Raw genomic sequence first — 15,242 nt, 5'->3', positions numbered from 1 at the left:
ACATTTACTTACATTTAACACTTCCACATAAAAACCTTAATTCAAAGATAGGCATTTGGAAATTGATGGGCTGGTGTGTATTTGATAAAGGCGAGAGGTGAATATGGCGAGCTTTGTCAGAGCGGTAATGGTCCTATTTAATGTTCCGATAGAAAAGTTCATGTCTTAATTGTACCTGATTTGAATATCTGGATTATAGAGCCACCCCCAGGTGTAAGGCTTTGTATGATTAATGGCGGGGGAAGAACTAGTTATCTCTGCCTCGCTCTCTCCCTATCGGTGTGTGTGTGAACTCGCTCACTCTCAGCTTTCATTAATCTTATTCAGGCTGCTGTGCACACCTCTGGTAAAAATCTCCTGTTTCATCAACGGTGTTACATTGGAGTTGTGAAACATGTCTTTTTGCTCGGCGTGGAGAAGAGAGCTGAGGTGTTTCTTTCACTGTCGGTGGGCTCAGACAGCAGCGTGGACACATTACGGAGCTGTGAGGACACTGGAGTGCTCAGTGAGGGACAGGATGCCCTGCTCTGCCTCTCAATATCACATTTAATCACATCTTGTTATCCATTTGCTCTGCTGCCATTTACACAAGAGCATAGGAAACAGTACAGTTTTGTCGTTCTTACTATGTTGCACCAGTGTTAAAAGCTAGGAATATTCACAGAGAAATCTAACAATGTATATAAGTCATATCATGAGAGTACTAGAGGTTTTGTGCACTTGCCAAATTTGACAGAAGTCGTCACTCCAGGCGTCTCTGCACTGCAGCAGGCTAGCTGTCTTTAGCAATCACGCTGCAAATATTAATATCTACGAGTAGGACTGAATATACTCAGTACACTGTGTACAAGCAGGTATTAATAAGGTAGCCAGCTGTCTGTAGCTAACAGCCTGATAGGCGGTTGTGGCTCAGGGGGGGACATGGGCGTCTACCAATCAGAGAGCTCAGCATTGATCCCATGTTTATTGTATTGTAAGTCGCTCTGGTTAAAAGCTATATAACAGATCAAGCAGAAACAATGGATGCACTACACTCTACTGAATCATTTACTGGATATATTCCATATCTGTAATCTTTGAAAACACATCATAATGACAGGTGGTGCAGCTCTTTTACTTGCAAAACTATCTATGTTTTTGTTGCAATGCCGTGCATAAAGCAATCAGAATATTCCAGAAAATGACTATGTCTAGGTCTGTCTGTGTGACATGCCTTTCAGTCTGTCTCTTAGTGGCTAAAAACAAGCTGTTGTTTTTTCATCAGGGTTGAGATTAGGGCAGGGAGAGCTGACAATTGGATGTGTACTATTACCATACTCCTCTGTTTACCCCCTCCCTTAGCTCTGCCTCTGTCTGCTCTGCTTCTCTCTCTCCCTCTGTCTTGCGTTGAGGTCGCTCATCCCCTCTTCCCCTCCCTATCGTCATTCGTTATTCCACTGAACACTCTGTCGATTCCCCCTCTGAGCCTCAGTTTCATATCTCATCAAGAAAAATGCCAGCTCTGACGGTGGCTGGCTCCAGATTAAAAAATCCGGTGTTCCACAGGCAGAGCGCTTTGTAGCAAAGAGCAGAGCAGAGGATGTCGCGACAACACACTGAATTGGATGCCTCACATTTCCCAGTAAAACAAGGCTGTAAATATCTAAATACAGTACGCCATGATTGCTCTCTTTTTGAATGACTTCTTTTTGTTGCGCTGTTATCCAGAAGCCATGTGTAAATGCAGGGTTTTATAGCTTATATGTGATTTATAGTCCCTATAAACCTTTTTTACACTGGTAACTGAAGGTGTATTGGAAAAGGAGAGAGCTTTTGAACACACGCATATCAGAAAATAAATGTCTTGTGAGGTCAAATACCTCATACAGACGTGTTTGTGACTCACAGGTAACGCCTCCCATTTATTGCTGGTACTTCAACGCCGGTTAATTGATAAGCGCATTGTTGACTTCGTACTGTGCGGATATTCCAGAATCAGAAGCTCAGCGTTCGCAGGAAAGCAAAACTCGAAGCACGACTACAAACGTACAATTCAACTCGGACACAGGAAATGCAGGTATGCCTTTGGGAGAGCTTATAGCAGTTGCCAACGAAAATGATTGTGCAAATGACATTAAAGAATATGCAACATAAAACTTCACGGTCTCTTGAAAATCGTTTTGTCGCCATCTATCCCTAAGAGCACTTTAATCAAGAAAGGAAGAACGCACCATCTACTTTACAACACACGGATTGGTGGATATTATGCATTTACAGAGGACAAATTATTAAATAAAAGCTGAATGAGGTATTCATGGAGATCCATATTTCCACGCTGAGATGATAAGAAGCCTCTCGGGCCGCTCTTCAAACTGCAAACGAAACCCCGTTCATTGATTGGAATGACTCTTTCTGTCACAAACACACATTTGATGGAGGTTGGAGGGGTCAAGGAATAACCTTTGTCCTCTCCAGTCTGCTACTCAACTAGCTTTTGATTTGATTGGTCTTTCTGTAGAAGTGAAGCTTGTAGTTGTACTCTTCAGATTCGAGGAGAAATTCAGGTTTCATAACACCTGGTGGAAGATGTCCCGGTTTCCCGTTCCCTCTATAATCAGTTTTCATATAAATACATAATGAATAGCCAAGTATGTCATTAAATTACTCATTAGAAAGCTGTGCACTGAGCAATGATCAACAGCAGATGTGTTGGTATTAGCATAATGCTGCCATTTGTTACACGTGATCTAGTTTTCATGGAAGTGGGTCAGGCCTCACACTGTTCCTCGGTGTCTTTCTGAGATATATTTGGCAGCATTTTTCAGACTGACTCAACACACTGAAAGGCTTCCAGACTGTCTGGGAATATATCTTAAACAGCCACTGATCCCTGAAAGCTCTCCACTTGTGATCAAAGCGCCACAGTCTAAGTGTGTGTCTGTCACTGACATCCTGCCCTGCCTGCATACTGCCAATGGAACACTTCAGAAAAGCTAATATTTGACAAACAGGCAGCTAAACACCACTCGATGCAGGACATTTGTTGATATTATCCTCACATAAAGGTCTCCTCTACGAGCTAATGGTACAACATTCAAATCTAATGCAATTCAATTCAGAAGCTAATACGATAATAATGATTGAAATGACCTATTAGCAAATCCCCAAAAATACGATAAATGGATAAAACTGTATCTTTACAGTAATACGAGGTCACCCCTTAAAAACAGTGACAACCCATTGCTTAATTTCCTTCTCTTCTCTCTGAATGTTCTTTTATAATGGATTTCATTATAAATGTAACAGTACAAGGTTTTTCTTTCAAGTAGCGGTACACAGTAGGTAGTTCTTTTTTTGGAGCACTGACTGGAAACAAAATAACACTGGAGATTTAATTAAAAGGCCTGTGCGTTCACACTGTATGCCAGCACAACATGAGTCATTTCAGATAAGACACAGGAAGTGTAGTGTGCAGCACTCACGTTCTCCGGAGCAGCGGGGGGGAGGAACCTGGAGGCGCACACCAGGAAGGAGTCAGGGGCAGGTTTGCTGTTCTTCACGTCGGGGTCGTCCCCCAGCACGATGTGGTCGAACTGACCGAAGAAGGGCTTGTGTTGGAGGGTCTTCAGCTGGAAGGTGGCCCCCGCCGAGCTGGTTGCCACGGCGACGGGAATGTTGTGCTTGAGCAGGTGGAGCACCAGCTTCTCCACACCTAGCGGGACCCATGTTGCAAAGTCAGGTTTAATGTATGTTTTACCCTCTTTTAAGACTTTTACATTCTGAAATACTGCACAACCTTTTTCCCTTTTAGTAACTTGTCATATTCTTGCTAGTATTTTAGCTATTCTGTTCCCTCTTCTCAAAGTCAACAGTTTTTTTGAACGTGTTATTGGTTAGATACCTAAAATAAGATTAAGACAAGCTTAAAATACCTTAACGTTTGGTATTAGAGCATAAGATATGTCAGTAAATACCTCACTGGTGAATGTCAAACAGTGGTTGCTAACTTTAAGGTTACATAATCACTCTATTTTTACTTTTTTATATAACTTTATTCCTCTTACTGTGTTCATGTTCAACACAGTCCAAAACATTTTCTTCATTTGCATTTGTTTTGGAACATTTGTGTTTTTACATATTTGCATAATTTCACAAGTTTCTCCTAATGGAAGAGATATGGGCGCGTTTCCACCAGTCGGCCACCGTAGAACCATGTTACACAACAGCACCTTTTTTGTATTTGTAAACCTACTTGACAATAAATTCAGATTCTGATATACAAGGCTAATGTTATCAATAGAAACTCTATTCATATAGAGCTCTTTGCACAGCTAGTGAATATGTTTCCATTCTTCTTTTGTGTTTCAACAGTGAGCCGAGAGCAGAGCTGTGGGAGGATTTTAATCTACAGCTTTAAGGCTGACACTCTATAAAATGTAATAAAAAGTGCTTCCAAGCTTTTCTGTTAGTTAAAGAGACCGTGAACACATCTTTTAACAGATAGTAAACAGGCTGCTCCACACTTTAGCAAATTCGTTACAAAGGGCTGACTCCAACCCATTTTATTAAAGGGGAATTTGTCCTCAGTTATGTATCACTGAAACTAGACCAACACAAAACCTCTGCAAGGTGTAGGCTAAACCATTAAATCCATGCAATAGCTGCTCTTTTTATTGCTTTAAACTCTGTGCACATCACTCTGCAGAAAGACCTTACATAGGGGAAGCAGAAGGATGCGAAATAAGGAGAATCTGAATAAGGGCTGCACAATTAATTACATTTTTGTATAGAAATAGCTATTTGGAATCTATCAGTGCCTACTCTGAACAAATTACTAGAGTGACAAATAACGCTTCACACTTACAAATGTTTATATGACATTTCAACAATGGCGCATATGGCAGACGCAATGTTTGGTCCTGATTCATTTCCTAAATCTGAAGGAAACAAGTAAGATATTTGGGTGAACGATAGTCTCATCTGCGCCTTTGTGACTTTAAAGGTTTGCCATTTGTCCTCAATGAGTTTAATGGAATTGTCAAAAGAAATTGCATAGAATTTGACAAAAAGGTTTTCAAACTGTGTCCAAAGCCATTACTTTTAGCTCTTTAATTCTACATAGAGTTTTCCGACAGTGTTTACCTCGCCAGAATATAATAGATAAATAGAAAGGCATCACAAATGAATGCAACAATTTAAATAACTGTGGGGTGTAAAAGTAAACGTCTATTCTACTGTGTATAATCCATTCAAGATGAAACTATTGACTCATAGTGAACCCTTCCTCTGTTCAATAGAACACAAATAAAATGCTCTCCATTATAATTCAACGTTAACGCATGAGGTGATGAATTATAAGATGAGAGGCGGCTGTACCTGCTGAGTCATCGTCCTTATGTAACACTTTTATTGGTTTCTTTCAGAAAAGATCATTAATGTTCATATTCCCAGAAAAAAAATGCTCTTTATGATAATTAGCTTCCTGAGGTAAAGTGGATTATAAAAGCCTTCACTCACTGTGCAGTCACTCACTTTCGTGCCAAAATCAAGGCGTCACAGCAGAAACCTTCAAGAACACTTTGGACTGTTTTACAGAAAATGATTGCTATTATTTTGTTTAAAGTGTGGCAGTGCAGGTTAATCAGATGTACCTGGCATGAGTTTGGCGGAGGGAAAGATCCTCTCTTGGATCTGTCTGCTTTCAGAGAGCAGTTCCTCGGCGGTCATGGGGAGATTCAGAGCATCACGGATCATCTGCGAAGCAACCAGAGCGCTCCTCCCCATCACCGAGGACTTCACCTCCCAGGTGTACCGCTTTCCATAGCGGTCACAGATCTCCTGGAAGGACACGGTGTACAGTCGCTCTGTGTCTAAAATGAGAATAAAATACAAAAACAATGTCATTAAGCAATACTACAACTCTGGTAATGACCACTTATTGTAATGACAAGTGTTTTATAAAAGGCCTGTTGTAAAAAGCACTTTATTTTCTAAACAAACAAAATAAATAATACTTTCAGGGATAACAGCCCTGAACAGAGCTTTGGTATCAAACCATTGCAATGTAAACTGTTATGTTTTGCGATATAAATATATATATATATAGTCAAGCACCACGTAGTCCATGTTAAAGATATTATTAATCTTAAATTCGGCACATGTCTGATGAGACAATTTCACAGCTTGTATAAAATCAACTTTCAAATGGGGGTAACATAATGTCACGTCAACAAGGAATAGTAAACATTGCATTTCTGAGGTTTCTAGAACAAATACATATTGGAAATGTATGCCGAATTAACCACTAGGTTATTAGCAACAAAACAATTTAACGTTTGGTTTAATAGTGCACGTTATGTTGACTGTGTGCAAATGAATCATGAATTTATAGTTTTCTCTATGCAGTTCGGCATGCCAAGTGAATAGCTGTGCACGAGTTTCGGTATCAACGTCGCTTTAGTAGAGGTGCAGTCTCCCAGTATGAATAGACAAAGAAAACTACAAGACATAACAAACATAATGCGTTTCAACACCTAATAAAAGTCCATCCATGTCGAAAAGTACATGGCTCACGGGTTTAAAAGTGCTTCTTGATGCAGACATGTTTCACTCAGGAGCCTAGTTCCGTGTTGAATATCAGGGAAGGTGGTCAAACAAAAAGTAACCCCGATAAGTGTGATTGCAAAAAAAGAAAAAGGCAGCTAATCCGTGTAGGTGCTCCGACTACAGATTTATAAAAGGCTTTTTACGTTTAATTAGTATGGATGAAACTAACAACAAATATAATATTTGAGTCTAAAAAGTAGCTACAACGACGCAGGGATAGTTTTTAGTCGTCCCAGCGCAAGGGTCAGTGGGATATTGATTCTACCAAGTGCTCTTTAATTTTAAACTATTTAAACTTCCTTTTTTTGAGGATTTCTTCATTCTTTGTTATTATTTGTATTGTTTTTTTAAATATGTTAATTTATTTCCAGAAATATCCTTGGAGTTTTCAAGCTCATGATTATAACTGATGATTAATAATTAATCCTTGTCATTACGCCACACTTAATGTCTACCTTTATACTCACTCACTTCACCAAGTTATTATCTTTTTCTTCTATTTTTGTGCAGTTTTTCTCAGTATCCCTGCATTGTATACACAGTATGCAATACATTAGTAGTTTGACTAATTCACTATGACATCTTGAGGATTTGTTTATTAGACTTGACATATCTCCTACAGACACAGAAGATATTCAACATTGTGTTAAGTCAAGTAAACTGACTTTATGGGTAAAATCCGGATAGCGCCCATTAAAGTGAACATAACATTTGAATGCCCTCACTTATATAAGACACACAAGTCCTCAGAACACGAGGATGTTGCTTTTGTACACTCTGAATAACAAATGTTTTTCTTTCAGTGTCTTACATTTCCATTCTGCGCAGCGTGTCACAGAGATGGGCCGCAGCAAATTACTGACAAAAGGCTGCTCACGGCATTGTTAGCAGAACTGCCACATTTTTGTGAATAATTGGAAGCTCCATGTTAACAGAGTTTGTCTTGTTAGTGTGAAAGAGACGTCAGGGGAATGAGAGAACCCCGTAACCTGGACAATCTAATGAGCTTATGGATTTCAGGCCTAATTGGGGGACAACGGTGAGAGTGAAATAGAGACTTTGAGTCCCATCGAGTGTGCTGTGTGCCAAATTGTGTAGTTTAGGGAATTGCTCAGACTGACGGTGAGTTGGGAACACTAAGCAGGAACAAGAACCATGTGTCTTTTCTGGAGGAGCAAGAAAAGTACAATTTCCTGATGAGTCCCACAAATCAAGACAAAAAGATGACTATGTGGGAGAAGTAGCAGGAGATGGCAATGAAGCTAGCCCGGAGCGACACTTTGCAGTCTGACTCAAACAGTGTGTGTCGATATAAATAGTGGAGAGGTAAAATTACAGGCAGAAACACACTTAGTCAGTTCTCACATCTCCCACCGGAGTGCAGAGACACCGCTACATTACACACAGAGTTGTATTCAAAGCTTTACGTCTGCTGCCTAATTATTACACAGTGATCCATATATAAACTTTGTTCCAGCTTTTCATTAGCATTCAGTCAACATGATTCTCGTTGATATGATGGATTATACACAGATCACTTGATATTAGAATTTATCCCATTCTAACTCCCTTTTCCAATTAGCTATACGTCCAAAATTGTTGAGACATTGAAGTTTCCTGTGCTCACTGAAGACCTTTGGATGCTGACTTAAAAATAGAAATTCTCACCCTGTCATCTCATTTGTGTATATAAAACTTCTTCTTCTTTGGTTTTATTGGTGTACTACAAACCTACTCAATGGACCTGATACACAAGGGAAGGTATATCGTTTCTTGGCCAAATGTAATAAACAAGGAGGTTGTCCAAGATGATCACAACTAAATATAAAGCACAACATACTAAAACCATGACCCTATGACAAGGTAGCACACGGTTTAGCCCAATTGTTTGGTCCCAGGATTCTAGATAACCAATAATGGTGGGCACCACAGTAATGATATCCATTTATGTTATTACCGTTCCCTAGCTAGAATGGATATAGACTCATTGACCAGCAGAGTTGCTTGGTAAATGAATTCTCTTTGATTCGGAGGCGAGGGATCGATAAGTGTATTCTGAGTTATGACTACAGCAGCAGTTGATGAATACAGTCTTCTCACAGTGTGACACACTGCCAACGGTGATCATGCTTTACAGATGACACTGTCAACCACAGATGATACCGTCATTTGTAATTCTCCTCCAGTTTATCCTTTGATTACTAACCGTGACACTTCGACAGGAGGAACAGGCCCTAAAGCAACACACACACACACACACACACACACACACACACACACACACACACACACAACACACACACACACACACACACACACACACACACACACACACAACACACAACACACACACACACACACACACACACACACACACACACACACACACACACACACACACACACACACACACACACACACACACACACACACACACACCACACACACACACACACACACACACAGTGATGATAAGCTTGTTAACTCTATGTGGCTCATCGGTATCGCCCTCAGCTGCAATTCCCCAGCCGACCATTTGTCCTGGGTGAGATATCAGCAATCACCATTTTAAATTAGGAAAGGTGGAATGAAATGCAAATTCAGCAACGAGGATCAATACTGTTCGCCCAGGGGAAAAAAAGTCAGGCGGAGGACCTTCTGCTGTCCTTGAGCTCTCAGGGAAAGACATGACCACAAACTAACAAAACTCTTCTTTCGTCTGGCTGAACAGATGGGCTGATTCCAGAGGCGTTGAACCTGTTTTAGTACACCTCTAAAACAGTACGTTAAAGTGCGTTACAGTATATACCAATCTGGCAGCAGATATCAATTATTATTTTAAAGAAAGGAAGCTTCATCCAAATATTTTTTAAGCCGCTGTTGCCGAGGATGTTAGATGGACGTAAGGTGTTGTTTTTGTTCCAATCAGACTGAAATTAGGAATTCTAATTATTTGGATTGGCTGAATTAAGGCTGATTAAACTGATAAATGTGCAAAATATAACATGATGGAGGTTCTGATGATGGTCATCATTTAATATATACTGATGAGTGAAATCCCCCCACCCTCATTTTGCTGTGTTGAAGTAAATGACTCTGTAAGGAGGCTGTGAGCACTCGAGACTGAAGTGTTTATGAAGTGGCTTCCCTTCACTAATGATAATGTTAATTATGGTGCTTATATGGAGGCATCTCCATTTTCAATTAGGAGGTTGATTACAAGAAGAGTGAGTTCATCTGAAGCAGCTGAGTATTTTGATCTTCATAAGTAAGTAGGTGTACAGAACTATCATGAATACTAATTTGATCAGATTTTAAGCTATGTTAAAAACACATTTATATTTGGTGTATTTGCCAACGCTTTAGTGCGCTTTGATTCATTCCTGAGTATAGTAAGTAAGTAAAGTTTATTTATAAAGCACTTTTCACAGACAAAGTGCTTGACAAAACAATAAAACATCATAGGAATCATACAATGATGAATGACCACACAAGCCACGTGTTAAGAAGTCATAAAACACCAAAACACAATACAAACACAATAAAAACACAATAAAACATAGTATAAAATAGAATAAAATCAAGCACACCGGTTACCCAAACAGGAATGTGTTTAAATTAGTTTTAAAGGAGTCAACAGAGTCAGCGGACCGTAGGTGAGCGGGCAGAGCGTTCCATAGTTTAGGAGCCACGGCCTCGAACACCGATATCATCGATAGCAAAACATGATAATCTATTCTCTGTCATAGTAAACCTAAACATTTGAATCATAAGTATCTCTTATTCAGTATGTTATGGTCTATCCTTCAAGTGCATGTTTAAGATCTTTAAATGTAACTATATTCGCAATGTTTGCCATCGGGAACTACGGTGCATTCTGTCCAAAGATGGAAGCAATGAGAAAAACGGTAAGTACACATGTCAAGTGTTTCGATGCACAGATCATCAAAAAAGGCCTCAGAATGTGTCAATGTTTCTTCAAGTGCTTCAAATAGCTCAACAGCCTTTGATCGACCAACTGTTCAAACCTGGAGTCCTTAAAGATCGTCTAGAACAGAACACTCTGATCTATCTGAACCAATATGCTCTGGTTTCAACATGATTCATCTCAGACACTCTTTAAGCACCAGTACAAGCACAGTCAACTTTTCCACGTAACATGCTATGCGTCTACAAGCCCAACATGTATCACTAAGTAATTTTCCTTGGTGTACCATCAAACATCTCCTTCTGCGCTTTCAACCATTCCTTATGTACACAAGATATGAATATGTATACTTATTCTAACAATGAGAAGACCAGCAACATCGTAGCCATAAGGTTTGGCCTTGAACTCCAACTTGTGCTTCTCAAAATCGTATCAGAATCCAGCTCAGGAACTGTTGTAGTAGCATCTTTAAAAAATGTTCACTATTAGAATGTAATTGGTTTACTGTTTGGGGAGTTCTGCTGTGTACATGGCTGCTGCAGCGATGGCTTCAATGTCTAGTTTATTTCACAGGAAAAACAAGAAGTGCCAATGAGGTAACCATGCAGACTATATTTAATAATATGTTCTGTTGACCTTACCAAAACAGCGCTGATGCTTTTTCAGTTCTACTAGACTATCTATCAATAGGAACAACTGTAATGGTAAAGTCAATATAAGAAAGGGAAAGCCACTGATTTAAGGAGCAGCTTATAGAAAACTAAGCATCAACATACCTTAACGGAGCTGGGAAGATAGCCAAAAAATATCCAAACCATCAACAATCATGTTTTGCAGTGGTAACAAAAAGGGAGCCAAAAGAAGTACTATTCAAATATGAGCAGCTCTCCTTCACCTGCTTGTATTTGCACTAGCCTGTACATAATTAGTGGATGACATTGTCTCTAAAGTGGAATTAATTGATATTGTGGTTGTGTTCAAGTGCTAAACAAAGGTAACCTGAGGAGACTTGCCTTGAGTTTGGATGCAGGGAACCACCCGGACACATACAGTATGCACAAAGGGCCCTGCGTGTTTACTGAGGCGCTTTGAAGCTGAGCCTTGACAGGTTTGTTGTTCCACTGTTGAGAAGTTAAAAGGAAAAATAGATGAGTTCAGTTGCCTCACTTGAACACGACTTGTCTTTATGTTGTTGATGCCCTGCTTTCAGGGTGCAATAATTATGCCATTTGTTATTTCAGATTAAAATACCAAAGAAAACACACACCGTTAATTCTATATTAGCCACGACATGTTTTCAGAGTATACTCATGAGTGTCATACCCAAAAAAGGTCTCTCTTTTTAAAGTATTTCAAACTAGTTCCATATTTTATTACTACATATCTGAAAAAAAAATGTAAGAAATGGAATAAAATATGAGTTCAGAGTGCCATCCGGAGGGCAACAACAGGTTTTACCACATAAGACGCTGAGAAGCTAAACCACCCCCTGGATGTATTCTCCGTCAGTATGAAGATCTAAATGTTCTTATGAAGTATTCTCCACACTGCCAGGAATGACTATTTAAGGGAAAGGGCTGAAGCGTTTGCGTCCTAAATGTCAAATTTAAACATTTTGTGTCCGAAACACTGGATTAAATACCCACCATGAGCCTTTAACTGTATAATTGAAATGCCCCCCCAGGTTGTTAAAACTATATGTGGCCCTAAATCAAGCAACTTCTGAATCTATCTGCTGATCCTGAGAATTCTCAAGGAGGCAAAGTATCTACAACATTAACTGTGGTGTAAGTGGTTAAAAGATGTTTATAAATATGGCTCTGGTAAACTGTCTGGTGGCTCAGATGGTTGCTGGCAGATATTAAACCTGCTGAAAACCAGTATCTAAGAAAATGTAAGTCCCAAGCAAGAACCCTTGTTGTTGCTTTCAGAGTGAACATGAGTGTATTAAATGCTTATCAAAGCTGTGTGAGAATGAAACTGCTCACGTAGCTCAAACTCCCGTCATGGCTCCCAGATGGAGATGTGTTGCTTTGGTTCATTTATTTCATGCAGGAATACACACCCAAATGTGTTGATAGGAGCATCCTATTATCTGCATTCCTGTTGTGTGTTTGCAGGAGAAAGGGTCACAGTCGCCCTGCATTAACAGTCTGCTGCACCTCAGGAACATCTCCCTGTTTGATACGCCGCTTGATTTATGTGGCTGTCATGGCTGACGTGCAGTGACCCCCGAGCGGTGCAATAAAATATTCATATCTGCGCGGGACACTCTGCAGTGCTCCACTTCCTCCCTGCTATTTACAGAAAACACTGGCCTTCAGCACGGCTTCAAAAGCAAATATAAGTGGCGTCCTGGAAAGCGCTACACACAAGTGTGTTTGGAAATCACTACAGCCTCAGGGTTCTGACCAAACTATAATCATTTGTGTAAATTGAACCCTGTGGAAAGCTGTGTGCCTAATTGGGTGTGAGTAATAAGGCCTCAAAGCAGCAATGTGCATAGTGTATAGAGCAAGGAAATGTGAGGCACCCTTTTAAAAACCAAGAGGGTCCAACGGGAAATTAGAGAAAACAACAGGTGGCATTTTTTCTTGAGGCGGCCGCACTCTGTAGTCTTTGGAAACTATTTGAAAAGACGCTGTCAATCGGAAAAAGGCGCTATGTTGACATGGGGATATAGTTGTTCTAACATGCCTTTAGCAACTCTGAACTGTTGTATTACAATTGGAATATTATTGGTGCATCATACAATATATGCGTTTGAAAACGTTGTCAATTTGACCCTTTGATTTGAGAGTCATCCCAAAAACAAATTGAAGTTGAAGTTGAACAGGGTTTGTTCATCACGTCACTTTCCCTTAAACGACAGTTTTATGTTCCTGTGTTTAGCGGGTAAAACAGATGAGATAAAACATGTTTATACGTGAGCTTTGGATGGTGTTATTTGGACAGAGAATGTTTCCCCTTTGCTAGCAGTTCAATGCTAAGCTACGCTAACTACGTCCTGACTCCATACCACACATGAGATTTACATCCATGTAACATCTTTCACTCTAGAAAATGAATAAAATGGCTATATTTTCCAAAACTGTTGGACTTTAATCCATTTTTCTACCAAGCGCTCAGGGGTGGCTCTGTTGAAACAAATTGGACTCATTCTGTAAACTAAGTATTCAACATCCAAATGAGCTTAGTTTCATTACAGTTTGTTGTTGTTAGGCAGAAAATGTGCAAATATCCAACCAAATCACCTTGGATACTGTGGGTGCCAGCTCATTTATTGGCCGTATAGCAGCTGTAGAAAGTGTTGCTTGGTGGCAGAGCTGAGTCTTGGCTCCCTTGTTTTTTGCCTTGGAGGAGACTTGTTGATATTGGTAAATTACATTTTCCTGCGTGAGAATTCCATTTGAATACATGATAATGATAACAGAGTGTTATGTAAAGCAGTCTATTCACACGATGCCAGACAAAGAGAACATTTTGGACTGAGTATTCTCTGGCTGCCAGTTTCCTGATCAGTAAAGGATACAGTTTATCTGCAGGCGTGTTGATGAGGGTCTGATGTCATTGTGTCTGAATCCCACAGCTTACCGGGATACTGTAGAGTGATTAACAATCAAAGTCAGCCTGATGTACATCTGCCTCATTAGGCTTCCCAGAGAGAAATGGATCAGTGGTGTAACATTACTTCACATATTTACACTTCAGTAATTAGAAATTACAAAGTGAGATCCTCATCGTTGCATCTTTTATCAGGGAGATTAATTGTCTTGTCACATGCGTATCATTTTACAGGCTGAATGGGTAGGACCCTGAGGATGGAAAACAAGGAATTCAATTGCATCACTGAAGTCACAGAGCATTTAAATCCACATTTTAGTGGTCAAAATGGGTGAGTGGGACCCCCATAGTGTTGGAGAAGCTACTTTCAAAGCATAGTTTTTTGAAAGCTACCACCAAGAAATGTAGTCTGGTTACATAGAGCTACAAAAAGAACCCTCAATTTGACATGATGACACATAATGACAAAAAATGACTAGCACGCTAGCAAAAAATACTACAATTAATGTATGAATGGGGGCCAGTTTATGTGCTTATTACCTTTGGTCTCTGTGGTCTTTAGTGTCGCTTTGTGGTCATTTTGAGTCTCTTTGTGGTCTTTGGCGTCTCTATTGTGTTTCTCCTTGCAATCATTACTTATTGTTGTCGTTGTTCTGTGTGTCTTTGGGGTTGTGTGTGTCTTTTTGTGGTCATTTCCATCTCTTAAAGGCTGTTCGAGTTAATGTTTATGAATAGAATGTGAACTAAACACTAACAAAAACGTTGTTGCAAAAAGGCTTAACATTTCCTAGGAACCAGGACCTTAACTTGAATCACTAAGTTTGTTTTTTTACATAATGGGGAGTGAGTGTTGGTCACAGATGGATTGGCGCTCTTTCTAAAAGTCTCAGAAACTTCCAGCTGGCGACTGTTCAGAACAAAACGAGCTGGAGCACTCAGAGCCGTAGAACAAAAACACAAATTGCATAATGACAAAACCATCCGTAAAGCAGTACAAAAACTAAATGTATTTTTCCTTCACTGGTACACTCTGGAGCCTGGACACATATCAAATCGGTCTTAGGGAAAAGGGAAAGCTGTTTGTGTAGTAAAGCACAACAAGACACTGAGAGTACAAGCTTTTAGTTGAACGCAATTTGAAAAAAGGATTTAAGTGTAGAAGCAT

The 15,242-nt window shown here is 39.8% G+C and overlaps 1 protein-coding gene across 4 annotated transcripts in view; it reads right to left on the bottom strand.

Moving 5' to 3' along the window:
* The window catches only part of pudp (pseudouridine 5'-phosphatase), a 45,784-nt gene that overhangs the window by 11,933 nt on the left and 18,609 nt on the right, over positions 1-15,242 (bottom strand). For 2 of the 4 annotated variants that reach the window (XM_034151068.1, XM_034151069.1), the window contains exons 3-5: positions 11,527-11,634; positions 5,631-5,849; positions 3,462-3,691 (exon numbers count right to left, since the gene is read on the bottom strand). In XM_034151068.1, coding sequence (XP_034006959.1) covers positions 3,462-3,691; positions 5,631-5,849; positions 11,527-11,634 — 557 coding nt within the window. Of the gene's footprint in view, positions 1-3,461; positions 3,692-5,630; positions 5,850-6,512; positions 6,603-11,526; positions 11,635-15,242 lie in introns of those variants that run through there. The other 2 variants (XM_034151071.1, XM_034151070.1) reach the window with 2 other exon arrangements.

Source organism: Trematomus bernacchii, unplaced genomic scaffold (assembly GCF_902827165.1).
Source record: "Trematomus bernacchii unplaced genomic scaffold, fTreBer1.1, whole genome shotgun sequence".
In the NCBI taxonomy this organism is placed as follows: domain Eukaryota; kingdom Metazoa; phylum Chordata; class Actinopteri; order Perciformes; family Nototheniidae; genus Trematomus; species Trematomus bernacchii.
This window is presented reverse-complemented; position numbering and strand designations above follow the sequence as displayed.